This window comes from Pleurodeles waltl, chromosome 3_1 (genome assembly GCF_031143425.1).
Source record: "Pleurodeles waltl isolate 20211129_DDA chromosome 3_1, aPleWal1.hap1.20221129, whole genome shotgun sequence".
Taxonomy (NCBI): domain Eukaryota; kingdom Metazoa; phylum Chordata; class Amphibia; order Caudata; family Salamandridae; genus Pleurodeles; species Pleurodeles waltl.
Window position 1 is genome coordinate 990064811 of NC_090440.1, and position 22445 is coordinate 990087255.

A 22445-nucleotide genomic window follows, 5' to 3' on the forward strand; every position below is an offset into this window, starting at 1 on the left:
CGATTCCATACTTCAGACCAGCTTTTTTCCCAGGATTTCAAAGATCATTTTTCAATCCGCACCACTTACTGAAAAAGCGTTTTAAGATTGTCATTGTTCAGGATTCAGAATTTTTAAGTTTCAGGTTCATGTTCCGCCAAAACGAAACTTTAACCCATGCATAGTTGTAAACTTATACTGTGTATTTAACTTAAGGCAACCTCATATACAAAGCCTCTTGCATCAAGTTCTTTCATAAATCAAAGAATGGTGCTCTACGTGCAGGTCTGGTGCTAATTCCATAAGTACTAGAGTTTTCATAACACGCTCCATAAGACGATCTCTATCTAGCCTAGGTTACAAAACTGGAATTTGGTGGGTCGCCCCTTATGTAAGAACTATTTTACATTCACATTGCAGATGATAAATCAGGTCAAGTTGCCAATAGCTATAAAGACTTTTTCAGGGATACTCCTAAATTAGCTAATTTCTCCTCTACTTTCAGAAGTGCCACATATCATATACAAAGTATCCTCGCCTGTAAACATGTTAAGACCGACAACAGATTTTGTATGTACAAACAAAGCTAAACTTCCCTCAAGTGAATAAGCTTGGATCATTACTATCTGCTTCAGACGAAACTAAGCTCAAAATGGCCACTGGAACGTCTATTGTCAAAAGTATGTGAATGTGGTTTGGTTCTCTTCACATTTATTTATTTATTTGCAGTCTTATGTAGTATGAACCAGACCCTGAGTGGTATCAGAGTGCTTTACATAGGTCATCATCAAAAAGCACAAAAAAACACAAACTCAGAGCAAAACAATAAATGTGTGGAGAGGTGTTGCTGAAGAGGAAGAAGTTTTTGTTCTTTTCTGAAGTAGACATGGGAAAGGTTGGCCCTGTTGGCAGGTGGGATGGTGTTACACATTTTTGCGGCAGAGCCTGAGAAAGCTTGTATCAGAGTTCTAAACTTTTTGAAGTCATAGACATAAGGAGTCAGAAGTTTAGCTGAAATGGGAGCCTCTTGAGATGGTTAGTTTATTAGGAAATAAAAACGAAGGGCCTCATTACAACCCTGGTGGCCAGCGGTAAGCTGGCGGTAACACCGCTAACAGGCTGGCGGTTTTCCGCAAGCTATTATGAGCGTGACGCAATCGCCACGTCCATACTGCCAGCCCCTCCACTATACCACCAGGCTTCTTCCTGGCAAGTCATAATCTCCAGGGCTTGCCGCTGCCCTGGGGATTATGAGTCTCTGACCGCCAGCCAGGCCACGGCGGTAAACTCCACAATAGAAAGTCTGGCAGTAAGGCGCCCCCAGGCACAGCCCCATCGCGCATTTCACTGCCTGAATTTCGGGCGGTGAAATGTGCGACAGGTGCTACTGCAACCGCTGCACATCAGCATTGCCGCTGGCTCTATTACGAGCCGGCTGCGATGTTGATGTGACTTTTCCGCTGGGCCAGCGGACGGTAACACTATTACCGTCCGCTGGCACAGCAGAAAAATCGAAATAGGGATCCAGAAATACCGCCAGCACTGGCGGTATACTGGCGCCCGCTGCTTCGGTGGCCTTTCCCAAAGACAGCCGAAGTTGTAATGAGGGCCTAAGTTCTCTACTCTTCCTAGACCACAAAGGTAATGTCACAGTGCATGACTCTATTCAAGATTGCTGTGGAAGAAACCTATTCATAAGTGGCAGGGAGGTCTTCCTCGCCATACGTATTTTATTTTCAAACACACTCACATACCTGAACAATGCAGGGGTTGGCTGCACCTTCTCTGACAGACTCCCAAAAGGATGGAGGGACACGGGCTCTGATCCTCGTCTCTGGAGGCTACCCCCCACCTCAGGACCATCCCAGCAGGCCATGCTTCGAGTTTCAGTGGGGCTACTGGAAACCTGGCGATGGCAGAGGTTGTTGCGTCCCTCTAGGGTACTGGGGGCACTGGATGAGGAGTTATAGCGGGTCCCAGAGCTGTCTGCGATAGCGGCAGGATGAGGCTCAGAAGAATGGCGAGGCATTTCTGAACGATCTAGTATCAAAGATTGGAAAGGAGAGACAGAAGGCAGATAGGGTTATATCAGCTGAACCTAACAATATTGGCTTTTCATGTGATATCCTTTAACAGTTGGTCCATTTGGCATAAGTACTCTAAACCCAGTGTTTCATGTTGACTTTAACTTACATGTTTCCGCTTGAAATGTGTTTTTCTTCATATGTCTCCACTACCTTTTGACTTGGAAATCTTTCAGTGCCAAGAACTGACACTGAAATTAAGAGGAACCAGACATGCAAAATGTGGAGGGTTGCTCTCTGGTAAGTCCCTATGTGCAGGGCCACTGGAATTATGCGGCAGGGGAGGACCAAATTATGCATCAGTCTTGACAATTATGTGGTAAGAAAAGGCAAATTATGCTGCCTACTGCACATTACTTCTTTATTTTCTAAATTTTTCACATGTTAGCAATGTCTGGGTGAAGGCTTAATCTCCTGAGTACCAGTTTAACACACAAACGCAGCAATAAGCAACAGAAAGGGGGCCAGTCAACCTTCGCAAAGGGCCTTCCATTGTGCAGCAACACACGCGGCTGAATTTTTAATAATTTATGATCCGTTTGGGCTACAAATGTTTTGTTAAAATTTGAAGATTATGCAGAAGATAGTAGATTATGTGGTAAATGTAACTAAGAAATTAAAACGTGGAAAAAGCTGCAGCAGCTTGTAAAGCACGTGAATGCCTATAGCTACTTGGCACTTATAACTAATTTACTGAAAATGATCAACCATTTAAATCCTGCAGTCAACTCTAACAACTTTGAGCTGGAAAATAACCAGGTTTTCAGGAGGTTCCTAAAACTGCATAGATTAGATTGAACTCCTAAAAGATCAGGTAGGGTATTCTAGAGATGTGCAGTAAGATGCACAAAACTCCTACATCCCCAAGTCTTCCTCCTGAGTTTACCAATTTTAACAGTCTTGGAGTAGGTTGAGCGTAAGGTTCGATCAGGACAATACCAAATCAGTTTTCTCTTCAAGTATGCTGGACCATCTCTATAGAGAGTTTTATGTGCCAGATGCAGAGCTTAAAATCAAGACTCTTTTCTCCACTAGGAGCCAGTGTAACGCCCGCACTGTGTCAGACACTGGCATGAATTTGGGAATTTTCTTTAAAAGATGAGATGCTGTATTCTGTAAACTTTGAAGTTTTTTCAGAGGACGTTGGAGAATGCCTAGATATAGTGCATTGCAGTAGTCCAGCCTTGATAACACTAAGGCTGTAACTACTGACTTCTGGAGTTCATATGGAATAAAAGGGAGAATTTTTCTAATCTTGCGTAACAGAAAAAAAACAGAAGGCGGTCAATTTGTTAATCTGTGCATTAAAAGAAAAAGAAGAATCAAAGATTAAAGCCAAGTTCCTTACTGAAGCTACAGGAGTGGGAGGAGTACCCAAGGTCAGGGGACACCAGGATTGGTCCCAAGATGAAGGAATTTTACCAAACAGACAAACCTATGTCTTATCCGAATTAAGCATGATACTGTTGTTGCTCATCCATTGTTCAATGGCTTACGATCTACATCCTCTGAGATGGACATTACAATCTGTGTGTTGTCTGCATATGCTACAGGAGCAAATCCAGAAGCTCAAATTAATTTTGTCAAAGGTGCCACATATATGTTAAACAATGTAGGGCTCAGAGACAAACACTGCGGGAACCCACATGGCGGAGTAAAGGTCTTGGAGACCAAATGCCCAAGGGCAACTGACTGTTCTCTAAATGAAAGAAAAGATCTGAGCAATTCTAATGTTGGTCCTCCTATTTCAATCTCTTCCTGGTGACCCATCAGGATCACATGGCTAACGGTGTCAAAGGCTGCCAATAGATCCAGCACGGTCACTGCTGCCTTCCTTCTGTTATTTAAGATACTTCTCAGCTCATCTGCAGCAACAACCAAAGCAGACTCAGTACTATGGTTTGGCCTGAAGTCAAATTGTGTTGAATCTATGATTCCCTTATCTTCCAAGAATTTAGACAAAGACATGCTCATATGTTTTTCGAGGATCTTGGCTGGAAAAGGTAACCAGAAAATGGGCCGATAGTTCTCCACCTCTAGAGGATCAAGGGAGGGTTTCTTCAATAGAGGCAGAATAGAAGCCTTTTTCCACTCCAACAGGAACTGACCAGGTTCTAAAATATAATTCAAGAGAGCGGTAAGGAGAGGAGTAATCACCCCCACAATCTCATGAAATATCTTTGGGTGGCAAGGGTCAGCAGGGCCCCCGATTTTGGTAGCCCTATAAGTTCAGCTACTCTATCCTCTGTAAACAAGAGAAACTTTTCAAAAGTATTTTACCAAGTACTGAGGTTGCTGAGCCTGAGGCTGAAACTAAAATCCTGCCTTTATTATTTACATTATTGTCAAAGATATCTTCCACCTTATTTTTTTTTTTAAATCTACGTAAAAAAACAACAAAAAACGCAGAATTTTAATGGCCCTGCCTGTCTGGCACTCCCCGCCCACCACTTACCCATGAGAGACACTCCTCTTCCAGCCAATTACTAACACAGAAGTCAGACAAAAGAGGTTGAATCCTAAAAATAGGATTAGCCAGGCTGTAAGATGAGGCATTTGGCAGAAACAACACTCAAATAGTAGGAGCAAAGATGTAGTGGGTCTGCAGTAGAAGGTGACAAGAAAGTCTGCTGGAGACATTGGGGGTCATTATGAATCCTGGCAGTTCAGACCGCCATGCCAGCAGCGGGGGCAAAGAACGCCACTGGCATGGTGGTCTGAACCGCCATATTATGGACACAGTGATGGCCGCCTATGGCGCCCCTCTTCCACTGCCCTCGGATAATGATCCCTTCTGCTACCAGCCTTTCCTATGCCAGAGAAAGGCTGGCGGAAGGGGTGCTCCGTGCCACCCCTGGGGGCCCCTGCATTGACCATGCACTTGGCATGGGCTGTGCAGGGGCTCCCGTGCAGTGCCCCATCGCGCAGGTCGGGCAGTGATCTGCGCGACGGGTGCAGCTGCACCCGCCGCACACCAACATTAGCGGCGGCTCCATGTGGAGCCGGTCAATGTTACGGCCCTTTTCCCCGCTGGGCTGGTGGGCGGAATGAAAATGTCACTTACCCAGTGTACATCTGTTCGTGGCATCAGTCGCTGAAGATTCACATGTTGTGCATAGCCCGCCATCTGGTGTTGGGTCGGAGTGTTACAAGTTGTTTTTCTTCTAAGAAGTCTTTCGAGTCACGGGACCGAGGGACTCCTCCTCTTTGTCTCCATTGCGCATGGGCGTCGACTCCATCTTCGATTGTTTTCCCCGCAGAGGGTGAGGTAGGAGTTGTTTGTTAGTAATAGTGCCCATGCAATGGAGTGAATAAGTATGTACCTATCTAAGATTTAAAATATTTACAAATGTACAAAGTTGAAGCTAACTTCCAAACGGCTACAGGCTCCCGGGGAGGTGGGTGGGCACATGTGAATCTTCAGCGACTGATGCCACGAACAGATGTACACTGGGTAAGTGACATTTTCAGTTCGATGGCATCTGTCGCTGTAGATACACATGTTGTGCATAGACTAGTAAGCAGTTATCTCCCCAAAAGCGGTGGCTCAGCCTGTAGGAGTGGAAGTAGTCTGAAATAAGGTTCTTAGTACGGCTTGACCTACTGTGGCTTGTTGTGCTGATAGCACGTCTACACAGTAGTGCTTGGTAAATGTGTGAGGCGTAGACCATGTGGCTGCCTTACATATTTCGTGCATTGGAATATTCCCTAGGAAGGCCATGGTAGCGCCTTTCTTTCTGGTTGAGTGTGCCCTTGGTGTAATGGGCAGTTGTCTTTTTGCTTTAAGGTAGCAGATTTGGATGCACTTAACTATCCATCTGGCTATACCCTGTTTCGATATTGGGTTTCCTGCGTGAGGTTTTTGAAATGCAATTTAAACAGTTGTTTAGTTTTTCTGATGTTTTTAGTTCTGTCGATGTAGTACATTAGTGCTCTCTTGACGTCTAATGTATGTAGTGCCCTTTCAGCTATGGAATCTTGCTGTGGGAAGAACACTGGTAGCTCTACCATTTGATTTAGGTGGAACGGTGAAATAACCTTTGGCAAAAATTTAGGATTGGTCCTTAGGACTACTTTATTTTTGTGTAGTTGGATAAAAGGTTCTTGTATTGTAAACGCCTGAATTTCACTTACTCTTCTTAGAGATGTGATGGCGATGAGAAATGCAACTTTCCATGTTAGGAATTGTATTTCGCAAGAGTGCATAGGTTCAAAGGGTGGACCCATGAGTCTGGTTAAGACGATGTTAAGGTTCCATGAAGGAACGAGTGGTGTCCTTGGTGGAATCATTCTTTTGAGGCCTTCCATAAATGCTTTAATGACAGGTATCCTAAATAGTGAAGTTGAATGGGTAATCTGCAGGTATGCAGATATTGCTGCTAGGTGTATCTTAATGGAAGAGAAGGCCAGGTTCGTTTTTTGTAAGTGTAGTAAGTAACCCACTACATCTTTTGGAGATGCGTGTAATGGTTGAATTTTATTACGATGGCAATAGCAAACAAATCTTTTCCATTTGCTTGCATAGCAGTGTCTAGTGGATGGTCTTCTGGCTTGCTTTATGACTTCCATACATTCTTGTGTGAGGTTTAAGTGTCCGAATTCTAGGATTTCAGGAGCCAGATTGCTAGATTCAGCGATGCTGGGTTTGGATGCCTGATCTGTTGGTTGTGTTGCGTTAACAGATCTGGCCAGTTGGGCAACTTGACGTGGGGTACTACTGATAGGTCTAGCAGTGTTGTGTACCATGGTTGCCTTGCCCACGTTGGTGCTATCAGTATGAGTTTGAGTTTGTTTTGACTCAATTTGTTTACTAGATATGGAAGGAGAGGGAGAGGGGGAAAAGCGTACGCAAATATCCCTGACCAATTCATCCATAGAGCATTGCCTTGAGATTGCCGGTGTGGGTATCTGGATGCAAAGTTTGGGCATTTTGCGTTCTCCTTGGTTGCAAATAAGTCTATTTGAGGTGTACCCCAAAGTTTGAAGTAAGTGTTTAGAATTCGGGGGTGAATTTCCCACTCGTGGACCTGTTGGTGATCTCGAGAGAGATTGTCTGCAAGTTGATTCTGGATCCCTGGAATAAACTGTGCTATTAGGCGAATGTGGTTGTGAATTGCCCATTGCCATATTTTTTGTGCCAGCAGGCACAGCTGTGTCGAGTGTGTCCCCCCCTGTTTGTTTAGATAATACATTGTTGTCATGTTGTCTGTTTTGACAAGAATGTATTTGTGAGTTATGATTGGTTGAAATGCTTTTAATGCTTGGAAAACTGCTAGTAGTTCGAGGTGATTTATATGCAGCTTTCTTTGATGTACGTCCCATTGTCCTTGTATGCTGTGGTGATTGAGGTGTGCTCCCCACTCTGTCATGGAAGCATCTGTTGTTATCACGTATTGTGGCACTGGGTCTTGGAAAGGCCGCCCTTTGTTTAAATTTATGTTGTTCCACCATAGAAGCGAGAGGTATGTTAGGCGGTCTATCAACACCAGATCTAGAAGCTGACCCTGTGCTTGAGACCATTGTGATGCTAGGCACTGTTGTAAGGGCCGCATGTGCAACCTTGCGTGTGGGACAATGGCTATGCATGAGGACATCATGCCTAGTAGTTGTAATATCATCTTCGCCTGTATCTTTTGTGTTGGATACATGCGTTGTATAATATTTTGAAAATGTTGAACCCTTTGTGGACTTGGAGTGGCTATTCCCTTTGTTGTATCTATTGTGGCTCCTAGATATTGTTGTACCCTGCACGGCAGAATGTGTGATTTTGCATAGTTGATGGTGAAACCGAGTTTGTAGAGGGTTTGCATGACCTGATCTGTGTGGTGCGAGCACTTTGTCAGTGAGTCGGTCTTGATTAGCCAGTCGTCTAGATACGGGAATACGTGTATTTGCTGCCTTCTGATGTGTGCAGCCACTACTGCTAGGCACTTTGTGAAGACTCTTGGTGCAGTTGTTAAACCGAAGGGCAATACTTTGAATTGGTAATGTATTCCTTTGAATACGAACCTTAGGTATTTCCTGTGCGACGGATGTATTGGTATGTGGAAATACGCGTCTTTGAGATCTAAGGTTGTCATGTAGTCCTGTTGCTTTAGCAATGGTAACACTTCTTGTAGCGTGACCATGTGAAAGTGTTCTGATTTGATGTAGGTGTTTAGTGTTCTGAGGTCTAGGATTGGTCTCAGTGTTTTGTCCTTTTTTGGTATTAGGAAGTACAGGTAATAAACTCCTGTGTTTATTTGTGTCTTTGGTACTAGTTCTATTGCGTTCTTTTGCAATAATGCTTGAACCTCTTATTCCAGAAGGTCTGAATGTTGTTTTGATAAATTCTGTGTTTTTGGTGGTATGTTTGGAGGGATTTGCAGAAATTCTATGCAATAACCATGTTGGATAATTGCTAAGACCCAAGTGTCTGTAGTTATTTCCTCCCATGCTTGGTAATACTGACCTATTCTTCCCCCCACTGGTGTTGTGTGGAGGGGATGAGTGACATGTGAGTCACTGTTTGGTTGTAGGGGTTTTGGGGCTTTGAAATTTTCCGCTATTCCTAGGGAATTGACCTCTGTATTGGCCCCGAAAGCCTCCCCTTTGGTACTGTCCCTGGTAGCTGGACGGTGTGGCCTGTGAGGTGCTGGCTTGTGTGGCTTGACCACGAAACCCCCCTCTAAAGGATGTTTTGCGGAAGGTGCTGTAAGTGCCTCTGCTCTGCGGAGAGTAGAGTGCGCCCATGGCTTTAGCAGGGTCAGTGTCCTTTTTGAGTTTTTCAATCGCCGTGTCCACTTCTGGTCCGAACAGTTGTTTCTCATTGAATGGCATATTGAGCACTGCCTGCTGAATCTCTGGTTTAAAACCAGACGTTCGTAGCCATGCGTGCCTTCTGATAGTCACAGATGTGTTAATTGTTCTTGCAGCTGTGTCCGCTGCATCCATAGAGGAGCGTATCTGATTATTAGATATGTTCTGGCCTTCCTCAACCACCTGTTTCGCCCTTTTTTGTAGCTCTTTGGGTAGATGCTCAATGAGGTGTTGCATCTCGTCCCAATGGGCTCTGTCATAGTGCGCAAGTAGTGCTTGAGAGTTAGCGATGCGCCACTGGTTTGCAGCTTGTACTCCGACTCTCTTTCCGGCTGCATCGAACTTGCGGCTCTCTTTATCTGTGGGCGGTGCATCCCCAGATGTGTGGGAGTTGGCTCTCTTGCGAGCTGCTCCTACTACGACGGAATCTGGTGGCAGCTGTGAGCTGATGAAAACAGGGTCTGTGGGAGGTGCTTTATATTTCTTTTCCACTCTTGGTGTTATTGCTCTACTCTTGACCGGCTCCTTGAAGATTTCCTTTGTGCGCCGAAGCATTCCTGGGAGCATAGGCAGGCTTTGGTAGGAGCTATGGGTGGAGGAGAGGGTGTTGAATAAGAAGTCATCCTCGACTGGTTCCGAGTGTAGGGACACGTTATGGAACTCTGCTGCTCTAGCCACCACTTGTGAGTATGCTGTGCTATCTTCCGGTGGTGAGGGCTTTGTAGGGTACGCCTCTGGACTGTTGTCCGACACTGGGGCGTCGTATAAGTCCCAAGCGTCTTGGTCCTGATCACCTTGGCTCATGGTGGTGTGAGCCGGGGAATGTGATGGAGTTTGTGCCGGTGAAACGTTAATTACAGGTGGAGGAGAGGGTGGCGGAGTTACCTTTTGAGAGGGTGGCGGAGTTACCTTTTTCACCATTTTTGTTTGTGGTGCTTGGTCCGATTGAAACTCCAGTCTCCTTTTTCTCCTAATAGGGGGAAGGGTGCTTATTTTCCCTGTTCCTTGCTGTATAAAAATACGTTTCTGAGTGTGGTCCACTTCGGTGGATTGCAACTCTTCCTCAAATCTATGCTTTCGCATCTGAGAGGACAGTGATTGCTCCTCTGAATAGGAACCGGTAGGTGGGTCGGTTGCGGGTTGTTTTGGCACCGAAACCCTGTCTGTACCCTTTTTCGGCTCCGAAGTGACCTTCTTCTTTTTCGGAGTCGAACCCTCTCGGCGTCGATCTTCCTCGGTGCCGCTGTCTCTGCGTCGAGCAGTTTCGGCTCCGATATCTCGGCGTCGATGTTTTTCAGCAGCACTTTCTCGGTCCCGAGAAGGCTGCGTGCCGGTGTCTCGACTGGAGTCGGACGATCTCGGCACCATTACGGCCTTTTTCGGTGCCGATGGTCGGTCACCGAATTTATGGGTCGAGCCATGGCCTGGTGGCAGTGGCGTTCCTTGGGCCTTGTCACTTTTCTTGTGTGCTTGCTTCGACGTCTTACTCACAGTTTTTGGGTCGTCGATTTCGTCGGTGTCCGAATCATTGATCGAGAAGGTTTCTTCTTCCTCTTGTTCCTCGAACTCTCGGTGAGCTGTCGGCGTGGACGCCATCTGCAGTCTTCTGGCTCGACGGTCACGGAGTGTTTTTCGGGACCGGAACGCACGACAGGCCTCGCAAGTCTCTTCACTGTGCTCAGGCGACAGGCACAGGTTACAGACCAGATGTTGGTCTGTATACGGGTATTTGTTGTGGCATTTAGGACAGAAACGGAACGGGGTCCGTTCCATCAGCGTTGTTTTACACGCGGTCGGGCCGACCAAGCCCCGATGGGGATCGAAAACTACCCCGAAGGGTACCGGAGCTCTTCACTCTTCGATTCGGTGTCGATTCTAACTAAGCCGATCCCGAACGCAACAATACCGACGTAATTTTTCCAATATTTAGCTAACTTTCCGTTCCGAAACCCGGAGCGAAAGGAACACGTCCGAACCCGATTGCGGAAAGAAAACAATCGAAGATGGAGTCGACGCCCATGCGCAATGGAGACAAAGAGGAGGAGTCCCTCGGTCCCGTGACTCGAAAGACTTCTTCGAAGAAAAACAACTTGTAACACTCCGACACAACACCAGATGGCAGGCTATGCACAACATGTGTATCTACAGCGACAGATGCCATCGAACACACGGTTTCCCCGGCCCAGCGGGGATAACATCATACGGCCAGCGGGGAGAAGTCGCGCTGGTGGTCTTATATCAACAGCCAGCACAGATCAAACCGCTGAGATCGTAATGAAAAAAAATGTCGGAAAAAAAATGAAAATGCTTTGAACAAAGCTGTTTTGGCCTGTCTAAATTTAAGTCACTTCTTTCACTTACAAACCAACGCTTACACCATTTGTCATGGGATTCTCATGTAACTATCTGATAACACTATTAAGTATCCTCTACTTTACATCAGCAGGGAACTCTGCCATAGAGAATCCTACTTTAATAATACTGAATTTGAACGTTTGGCTCTTAAATAAGCCTTTGATTCCTTAGTATTATCTTTAAGATTGGCCCTTTCCTTTATTTTACCATCATGCCCTGTTGGCTAAGCTCTCCAGACAAAGGCACTTGTGCCTATATCTTAAGACAATTCCAGTCATAACAACCCTTTAAATCCACATGGTTCATTGCCCTGGACAATGATAGGCCAATAATGACTGTCTATGATGCTTAAATTGGCCTCCTATGAGACTTCATCTGAGGGGGAAACGTTGTTACAAGGTTTACATGCTCCTCTGAGCTCCGACGTGTAACTCCACCCTTTCCAGTCAGTTCACAACATTGGAAGTCAGGCAAAATAGGTTGAAATCCAATTGGGAAGTCAGGCAGGTCAGAAGGGTGAGGCATCCACTGGAAGATTGGAGAAGCAATGTTCAAATAAAAGGAACAAGGGCATAGAGGATGCAGAATGGGGTGCAAAGGAGGAATTCGTAGGATCAAAAGGTCAGAGCATAGAGGGGGGATAAATTCAGAACACAAAGCAAAGAAGGAACATTGTGCCCACACAAAAAGTCTTGGATACTCCCAATGATATTTGGGGAGACACAGTGTTACTGATGTCAGGTAAGGGTTACAACTGCAGCCTAGAGCCCAATTTAAAGGACTAACTGGTCTCTATGTTGTACGAGGGACAGCTGGCAAAATAGTGGGACAGTTCCTAATAATTGTCCCAAAGGTTCATGGCACAGTTTAGTTTTTCTAGTGGCGGGGAACACAAATGTAACAATGACACCCACAGGAAGTCACCTTGGAACCAATGGTTGTTGGCTACTAGACAAACTGAAGAAATAGGCGACTGTAAATTCAACCAGTGATTTAAATGGGCTGGAAAGATGGTGCAAATGCTCCTAAATTCACAATGACCTTCCTCAGACAAGTGAGCAGGACTTCACACCAGAGGTTTAAGAATGACTTTCTCCTGAATGTGGTAGAGCAGTGAATGAGATTTACGTATGTGTCTGGTACTGGCACAAACTTAGGCAAAAGGCAGCAAAGCACAGTACAGGGCCAAAGGGTCACATATATAGTCAGAGAGATTAGAAGGGTTTCTTGATTTTGTGAAGTTAAACGGTGGGGTTGGTTCGAGCACACTATCAACATGAGGAAATTCAGGGATGAGTAGGCCCACCCTCAACTTCTGAGGGTGGTAGACCAGCTTCTAGAGCCATATGTAATTGTTGCTTTTCTGGGGCTGATGGACTCGAGGGACCACACAGCTCCTCAATAGTCTTGGTTTCTTGAGATATCTCTACAACAGCCCTGCCTGTCAACTGGGCCTTGTATTGTCTTCCTCAGAATCAGATAACTTCATCCTGATAGGTGCAGCCCAGCTCCTTACTGAGGTTTATCTTCCAGGTCGAGCAGCATGGCAGCTCACGTGCTTGCCAGACTAGGCCCATACTTATTCAAAAGTCTTCCTTCCTTACACAGGTTTGTAAACCTACTCTGGGCAAACATGCCTCTAGGGCAAAAACAACCAAGTGCTGGCTGTAGAGATCAGTATATAACCTTCTCTAGTGGCTAGGTGGACTGCTAGAACCACCATGTGTCTCATATTTTAAAATGCCACAAGGTTTCTCACTGAGCTGTTGGTTGACAAGTTCATGGGCTTGATTCAGAGGGTCCACAGAAGGATCATTCTGAATTGCCTTGGGTGTGAAGCACATTTATGTCATCCGGAGGCTCTGGTGTCGGGGAAATGACCATAACACAAGAACTGGGTAGGGGTGACTTTCACCAGGCAGTAGAAATCTGAAAGTCAGGCTTTGGCTGACTTTCAGCCCCAACCACCAGGTATGCCTAGCTTTAGTGATGGGGAAATAAATGTAGCTGTGAGGTGGCATCTCCTGACAGGTTAACACCAGCTTTCAACAACGAAGATCGCTATCTTGTGTGGCACACACATTTGGGTTCCAATGGACCCCAGCACTGACTAGTTAGATTGTACAGGCCTCCTCCATATGTCACAAATGTGATGAAAGCCAAGGACCCCAGTTTTAGCGTCTAGGTTAGCCCTTTAAAAAGGACAGCAGGTAAGCAACTTTCCCACAAGGGAACAGACATGTGCCTGATAAAAATGCTGCAATCAACACTTTCCATAGAAGTATCAGTCACAAGGAAGGTAGAAAAAATACAATTAGGTAAATGGTCACCTCTCAGGATGTACCTTGTACTTTTGAATTTCTTTACCACTTTAGTCGCTTCTATAGCATATATGATGTCATGTTATTGAGATCTCCCACGTATCCCATTCTGCAACGGAGAAGGAAAAATGCTGATGCTCCTATCATGTTCCACTTTGATTCCTCAACTACCCATTCTTTACCTGCTTCACTTACTGTACAAGGGAGCCTACCCGAGATTTGTTGGGCTCCCCTTATAGCCTGGTCAGCCCAGAATCATATATTCAGTGTTCTGTGCATATAGGCCTTGAGCCAACCAGGTTATCGGTACTGCTTGGGGGGATGGGTTCTAATATGATTTATTTGCAAGGTATGGATGCCTAGAGATGGAAAATATGTGATAGTAAGTCATAACTCTTTGCCTTTTGTGAGCTATCACTCCACTCCCAAGATACCTTGATGTAAATGGATTTTTTTTCATAATTTTTATTATTATTACTTTTATTATTAGGAACTACAATTACAGTAAATGTCATTAAATAAATGGATAACAACTATAATAGTAATTATGATTATATTAAGTACAGCAAGTAGTATTTATAAAATTTGCAATTAATTTATTTTTCCAGAGCTGGTGGTGAATGACTGTGCAGTATCAGTAAGAAGACTGGAACAAGTACATCCTGTCCCTCTGACCCCCCAATGTATAATTCATTTACTGTCAAATGTCCAACATGGAGTTATGCTGACAAGCCTGCGGGACTACTCATCATGGAAAACTTTGTTGGAGGCAGCTCAAGTAAGGAATCACATTCCACTGTTATACATTGGAAGAAATGTGGAAAGCAACACAGTTCCCCAATTATTTAACCGCAGAAAGTGCAGGAGCCTGTTTACTATGAAGAGAGATTTACAGATTATTAGGCGATGATGCTGGATCGAGTGAGTGCACGAATAAACACAAACAGAAGAACATCATTAAAGACAAACGTGTATGCTGAAGAATGTATACTTTGTGGAAAGATAAAATGCTACAAGGGAACATCAACGTTTAAGAAAATTAATCAAAGCCACATAGGTTAGAGTTGACAAAAGGCTTCAAGAGTGTGCAACCATTAATTGTGATTCAACAAGCTTAGCAGTTTGTAGTAGGGACAAGGTGGCTGCAGAAGCCCATTATCATGCATCTTGTTATAGGAACTATACAAGGGTAAAAGCAAAGGAAGATCATGAATCTAGCATTCAAACCGATGATCGCTACAAACATGAGATGAAGCATATAATTAACTATTTCAATACATTAGAACTGTGATTATTCCTAACAAAGAGGTAATAGGTGTGACAACTATCACTGAAAGGCTTGAAACCCCTGTGACACACAGAGGAATACAGGGAATAGACAAATCAACCAAGAAGCATATGAGAAGAAAATTGGACTCCAATTCAGTGACAGTCTTCACATATTCCTAGACAACCAAGGAAAATTATTGGCCCAACCTGATAGTGTTATGCTACAGGACGTTGTAAGAAAAAACAGAGTTTGAAAAGAGAATTATCAGTTTTAAAGGTTGAGGCAACAGAAATGAACAAGATCATTGATCAATCATTGCACATAAGAACAACGATTAAAACAAACTTGACATCAACACCATGGCCATATCATCCATCAGACGTTGATAAAGATTCATTTACAGTGCCTGATTACTTTAAGCAGTTCCTATTAGGACTTCTGACTGGAGATCCAGAAAACTCCCAGCCGTCCAAAAGGGCCACCTTACTTATGCAATCATTCAATCAGGATATTATATATAAAGTTACAAATGGCCAGCAGAAACCCCCAAGCAATTGTTGCTCCCATACACTGTGAAAACACTGACAGGCAATGCTGAAATGATTTGCACTCTAAACTGATTTGCCCGTGTTATTTCATACTCACAACTGAAAGAAAATGATACTGCCTTGTCTTCAGAAACTTGCTGCTACCTTACATGAGCAAATTTTTCTTCCAGCCGACATTCAGCCTCATGTCTTCACTAACACAGCATGGGATAGCATTGATAGGCTGGAAGAGACCCTTACTGGTAAGGGGACAACACATCGAGGCAAAGGTATAGCTTTGCAGCGCAAGTTGTTCGGACCACAACCTTTTAAAGCTCCTCTCCCAAGCATTGAGAAACAAAAGCAAAGAACATCGACCACACAAATACTGAAGAATTATTCATGTATGTTTCTGGTGAATGAGTTGGGCCTAAGCTATTGATGACAAGTACCGAAGTCCTCCTGGAATGTGTTTCCCAATTGAAATTTGCACAAAATAAAAAAATAACCTGGGTTGTTACAAGACCAGAAGCGAGCCTCGCACAGATAATACCAAGTTGGACAGGATTTAACATCAGTACTAGAGACCTAGTTAGTGTATCACAGGATTCCATTTGTTACTTGCCCTTCATTAATGCCCCTGAAACTGAGTTGACAACTGTTTCTGAAAGTTTGAAACAGTCAGAAATGATCAGGGAATCACTGCATTTCACCTAAATTGTAGTGGTCATGGATCAAGCTCTCTACGCAAAAGCAACTGAGATTGTGTGGAAGCGTAACGCATTGTATGACAGAATCATTCTTCGAATGGGCACCTTTCACACCATTTACAATGTCATGTCCATTCTTGTAAAACGCTTTCAAGATGCTGGCCTTTGGGACGTTTGCATTGAAGCAAACATGATAGCAGAAGTATCAATATCATCAATACTAGAAGGTCGTATGTAAAATTGTGCAGTTCGAGTACACAAGTGTGTGTATGAAGCTATCTTGAGACTGGCTTGGTTGGAATTTAGCCCCTGAGTGGGTAAGAATTATGACAAGCACATTCAAGTAGTCTACTCCTTCCTGGAGGATGTCAATGACTTTGCAAATCACCTATGCCAACAGAGATTAGACGATCTCTTGCAGAATGCTGCCTTTTCCAAATTAAAACAGCTTTGGGATGTATTCCTGGAACATCTTCATCATGACAATAGAGATCTCTCTGCATTTTTGAAGTCGTATGTGGATATTGTCTTGCTGGCTCTGCTGCATGCTGCTCGTGAAGGATATTGGCATTTACATCTTACCGCCATACGCTCTATGATCCCATGGCGTTTTGCATATGACAGGATGAACTACACTAGATATCTTGCTGTATGCTCTGTGAAAATGACATTACTTACAGTGAAACATCTAGAGATACACCACAACTTCATCAACAGATGCTTTCCAGTTCAACTGTCAGATGTTAATCTGTTTGGACGAATTCTGGTTGATCAAGCAATAGACATAACAGTCAACAAAGACACACAGACCCAGGGTAGTACGACAAGCTTTAACCTCAAGGCGGGTGCTGTGAAAAGATATAATATGATGACTGAACACAGAAGTGCCTTTTGGGGTCAGATAAGGGAAATGGTTCGCAACAACAGATCAGATCTTGCTCACACAGACCTACATAAGTCACGAACTGAAAAAAACAAAGATGTTGTCAGTCTGGTTCAAAGCTATATAAACCCATTTGTTGGGCCACATGATCTCACTAGTCTCTCCACTGCAAAAAAGACATCTCAAGACACAGTATCAGACATAATGAAGGCGCATCAAATAGTTAAACAGTGAAACAGTGAAAATTATGCATATAATCTATATCAATATATGAGGAATACAGTGAAGTTTTATTCTTATGATTTGAAGGACAATATTGTTGTTATTACAATTATTAATCATAATTATTTTGAAATGATATTGAATGTAACCAATTTTTGGCTATGGTTGCTAATCCAATAATATCAGACAAAAGGCAAAGAGTGATGACTTGCTATCACATATTTTCCATTTCTACGAATCCATACCTTACAAAAAAGTCATGTTGGAACCCATCCTCCCCAAGGGGTACTAATGGCCTAAATTTAGGGTCCTAGCTCATGGCCTAATAAAACCCTGTTTGTATATGATCACAAAGTAAAAGCTTTTGGCAAATTGAGAAGAGCCTGTTTCACAGCCCTTAACTCTTCTTTATCTCTCTGGTCCTACCTCATTGAAGAGTAGGGCTGCAACCTTTTTAACACCCTGAATTAACAACCTACCTCTCCTTTGTGTCCAATTCATTCCTTTTTATCTGCTATCATTTTTCCTAAATCCCCTCTTTTCAGTCTCTAGCAAAAACATTGTATTCTGTTGTTTTGGTTTGCCAACTTCAATGAACCTTTTTTGTAGGGTTCCTGTAATCTGCATTATTGTTGATCTTGTTTGCCTTTGTTTCTGAAACAGGGTTTGGCTCATACAAATCCAGAAAAAAAAACTTGACAAAACCACCAAAGGAAAAGCAAGTCATCTCATGTTCCATCTCAAGCACAACAGGCATGTCATCAAAGCACAGAAATGCCTGCACTGGCTTATAATCAAAGAGCGTGAAGGCTTTAGCATGCTTCACCTGACCCACAAAATAGCACAACATCGACTCTATAGGTCTATGGAACTCTTCCAAAGACAGCTGCCTACAGATCAACATCTGGGATCCCACAGTTTCTGCAAAAATCCAGATACTTGTGTCAGGAAGGAAAGTCCTTCCACACCGAAGGCACCACATACAAGAACGCCCTTCTTGCTGCAAGGACCCAATCACTTGAAGTCCAGAAAAACATTGGCAACCCCTGTATTCCACTTTGCTAGCAGGATCAAGACATGAGGGCTAGATGATATCCTATATACATGCAATCATCTCTGTTCTCTTCAGTCTCCCTTCCGCTCACTGGGCATTCAGGAACTGTTGGTGCTACAGAAATCGGATGCACAAGTAAACAGATATCATCAATGCCATCCACAACAGAACCATCCAAAGGGTCATACCAGGTGCATGATCTAGTATACACCAAGAGAGACAATCACAGCTGCAGCGACAGAGCACTTATATGCAGAGATTGCCACAGAGCAAGGTAACACCAAAAAATGCAATGGCAGAAAACACACACACTTACTGAGCTAGAAAGCAAGCACACTCAAAGAATCAATTTGTCTAATTTGGGAAGTCATTCCTTTTTTACCAAGGATACATATCGCAGTCAGAGCTTGCATGACACAAAACACACCTCTTTACAACCCCTCCGTTTCTGTGCATCCACCCTCACCACATACTCACTTCGTGATGTGCTTTTAACTGGCAATGGTGGGGGCATCTCTGGACTTGTGGACATCTGTGTGCTTGGTCGATGGCCAGCAACTTCTATGGTTTCATAAGTCTTGTTGGTGAGGTCCAGCCCAGCACAGCTCCACTGCTGCTGGGGGAATGAAACAGATTTCCCAGAAGGAGAGGGGTAGGGTGATCTGACCGACCTTTGCAGAGGGCTGACCTGTAAGGGAAGAACAGATTACCATGAGAACCACTAGGTGTGCACCTCGGAAACTACCACAATGTGTGCTTCCTTTCATGGTAAGTGGCACCAAGTAAAGCCGCAGTTTGCTTTCCAAGTAGCACAGGGCTGATAAAATCATAAACCATTGTGTCTTGCACTTAAAGGGTGAGGGCAGCACAGTCCAATCCCCTACGATTCCAGGTCACCATATGCAGACTAATCAAGCTTATATGAACAGTTACATGGCTGTTTTATGTAGCTGAGAAGGAAAAGACTCTGGACATGCAGGTGAGACATGAGCAGCAGGTGAGCTCTGCCAGTCTGTGTACAGAAGCTGGTTGAAGACCCACAACCACATCACCTTTGCATATCTTACACTCAATTTAAAAGTACTTGTCCCTGCTGTACAGTCTCTGTACAGAACATCTAAGTGACTATTCTCCAGGTAGATGAGCTGCTCTGCAGATGCTTCTTCGTCATCGTGCAGCACTGCCTCCTATCTTGCAATATTTGTCCCCACAACCTACTCTGACCTACACCCTTCTAGCACACCCACTCCCTTCTTTCAAATGACTTCTCCAAACCACTATAAACCTCCCATGTTCAACAGTGCAAGGTCTTCCCACCAGCAGTATCCCTTCTTAGCACTGCCACTTTCCCAGCCTGCACAGCCTCTAACTCACTTACGAATCCGAGAACTGTGTTAGTTCAAAAATGAGTTCAAAATGTCCAGTCCTATGACTGCTGCCCTTATACCAACATCATTCACTCTACCACTTTCCACCCTGCATTGCCTCTTGAAACTGTGTTCTCTTTGATACAATACCACTCACTTTCCAGGTCTTACCACTCAGTAAGCCAGCTCTTACCACTCAGTAAACCAGCTCTAAATTAAACACAGTACTGTTTCCAAACATAACCTTCCCTTTCTCAGCCACTCTGAAATAGCACTGTTATACTAAGCTAGATTTTACAGACCACTGCCATCTCAGACCTACCACTCCTGCTTTAGTTCTATTTTATTACACCCCCTCCACTAATCTCTTCCTTTTCAGTCTGATTAAACATGTACCAGGTTGATTACTGCACTTTCCTGGATCGACTCCCACTAATTTCTTAGCACTACCACACCCACACTCCGCATCTAACACTACCCATTACTCCCCCTACCTTACTCGTTTCTGAGACTAATCATTTACATAGCACTGTTTGCCAGCCTTATTTCCTCATCCCTTTAGGGTCCAATCTCTGAAGGGGAGAACCATGCATTCCCTCTCTTTAAATCTGTTGTTGTGCAACTTTAAACTATAACATGAACTTTGAAAGTATTTATTGTTGTTAAATTGTATTATGCTAAGGCAAGCACAGCTGATTGTTAATTACATGTAGCAATAGTTTTGCTGAATGTTACTACTCTAACTTCAACTGAGGTGCATTATTCTGCCATTTACTGTTAGGGCTCAAATATTTCTAAATAAGGATGCTTAGGCAGCAGCTATAGACTACATGATTCATGATGACCTCAAACTAATACTACAAACTATCTGCTTTCTTTAAGATTTTATTTTCGCTCATCGCCTATTACGAGGATAAACTTGAATTCAAAATTCGACTGACTATTACCGATTACATAGTTAGTTTGCGCAACACTACTCTTCAGCTGGGAAGTGGTGTTCATGTAAATCTAGAATGGCACCAAGCCTCAAAACCATGGTTACAACTAAGAATCAATTTCTTCTGGTGGCATGAATCGGTTCCGGATTTGCATAGTGTGTCTTGATTGCAAAGCAGTGCTCCACATTGGGAGATGAGCCTGAAGTATGAGGAGAAGATAACAAATGCTATCCACTTATTTAGTAATGAAGTTTTATATAGCGCTAAATCATGTTGTTATGGTCACGTCTGCGAAGTCAGTGGTAATTACCACACAGGATGAGGTAAAACCAGGAGCTACAGAAGGATGGGCAGTTCCAACAAGTACGCGGTGCTGCAAAAAGGGATAACGGCCCTTCAATAGGACTTGTGAAGGAAATGTTTCAAAACAGTCATAAAAATCTATTTTTATTTTTAGCCATCCAGTACCCTAGTCAGACTGTTTTTAAATTGCTACTGCTATTGGCGTGTGTTAAATTCCATACAGTAAAGTGTGGTGAAAGTATAAACATAAAACCACGTAGCCATCTTGCTTATGTCGATTAAGGATACATTTCCATTATAGGATGACATCTAAACAACGTGTGCAGCTTTTTTCAGGGTGGAGTAAGCTTTTGGCTGCACATGTAACACCTTGCATGATAGGCAGAGAAACATTAAAAATCTATCTTTCACTTGTACCCTTAGTAACTGGCTTCCTCAATACCCCATGGAGAATGCAAAAGGAATAGTTGTTCCCTAAGGAGAAAAATAAAATTAGATGGTGATTATGTTACGCATTGGGCAGTGGTGACTGGTGACATTTGAAAGTGGTACGGCGTCAAAGTTGAGTATGACTTTTATATAGCGAGTAAAGCAAGCAAGCTTAATGGACAAATGTGGGGTCCAGGGTGGGTCCTCCTCCCAAGAAAAAAATGAACAAATGGTGCATCTGAAAGCAAATGAATTTAGTGAGAAAGCAAGGTTTATAAAGCAGTGGAAATGTTTAGCCTTGAAATATTAAACACATTCAATTTGCCCCACATCCTACTGCAATAATAATTTAAACAGTTACTTTAATGTGCAAATTGTACAGCATGACAACATCAAGCCCTTTAAACTGTGTGCTTGTGCAGTGCCTTCCAATGCATGTGGCATTAACTTTGGAAGAAAATGTTCTAACCAGGTATCAGGAAGCACCCACAGCTGCTGGCTGCAATCAGTCATACAGAAATATGTGCAGACAGGTCAGTAAGTGGGATGAAAAAAGTGTAGGTTCTCTAAAAATGGACATGTAAAATAAATTTCTGTGATTCACTTAGCGTGCCACCCGACCTATATTTTGGTTTCTCTTTGAGGTGTTATTCCATCCAAAAATATAACAACTGACATACACCTAAAACGTGTCAGTCTTATTAGCTTTGTCAATGATTGTTATCTGTTTAAGATGAGTAACAACAAAGATTTCTTATAAATAATTGACATTGGAAATGTTTCAATTCTGAAATTGTGAGACTATGAATGAAATATTATTGAGGCCTGTTGAAGGAGTATGGCCTTCAGTTATGTGTGCTTTATGTTAGATATGTATGCCCTTTTTCTCTGCACATCTCATGCTTCTGCAAGTTTTCAATCTCCTCTCCTCTTTAGCACCCTCTTTTCACTGTCGCCTGAATACACTTCCTCGTATCTCCCTCATTTTACCATCTCAAACATACATTGCACTCGTACACATTTGAGCATTTTATTCCCTGATTATTTCTTTTGCTTTTGCCTTCTAAATTTTATGACCTCTTGCCACAACCTTTGCACACATTTACAATTTACACTGAATTTCAATTGTAGCTTGACTACATGAGCATTGTTCAGTGTGCTATGCAGAGGTGCCAACACACTGACAGGCACTGTGCTTAGCCTTT

At 43.4% G+C, this 22445-nt stretch overlaps 1 protein-coding gene across 1 annotated transcript in view; it reads right to left on the minus strand.

Annotated features, from left to right (window-relative positions):
• The window catches only part of ASAP3 (ArfGAP with SH3 domain, ankyrin repeat and PH domain 3), a 303602-nt gene that overhangs the window by 9506 nt on the left and 271651 nt on the right, over nucleotides 1-22445 (minus strand). Inside the window, exons 22-23 of the mRNA XM_069224120.1 lie at nucleotides 18681-18891; nucleotides 1734-2019 (exon numbers count right to left, since the gene is read on the minus strand). Coding sequence (XP_069080221.1) covers nucleotides 1734-2019; nucleotides 18681-18891 — 497 coding nt within the window. The remainder of the gene's footprint in view (nucleotides 1-1733; nucleotides 2020-18680; nucleotides 18892-22445) is intronic.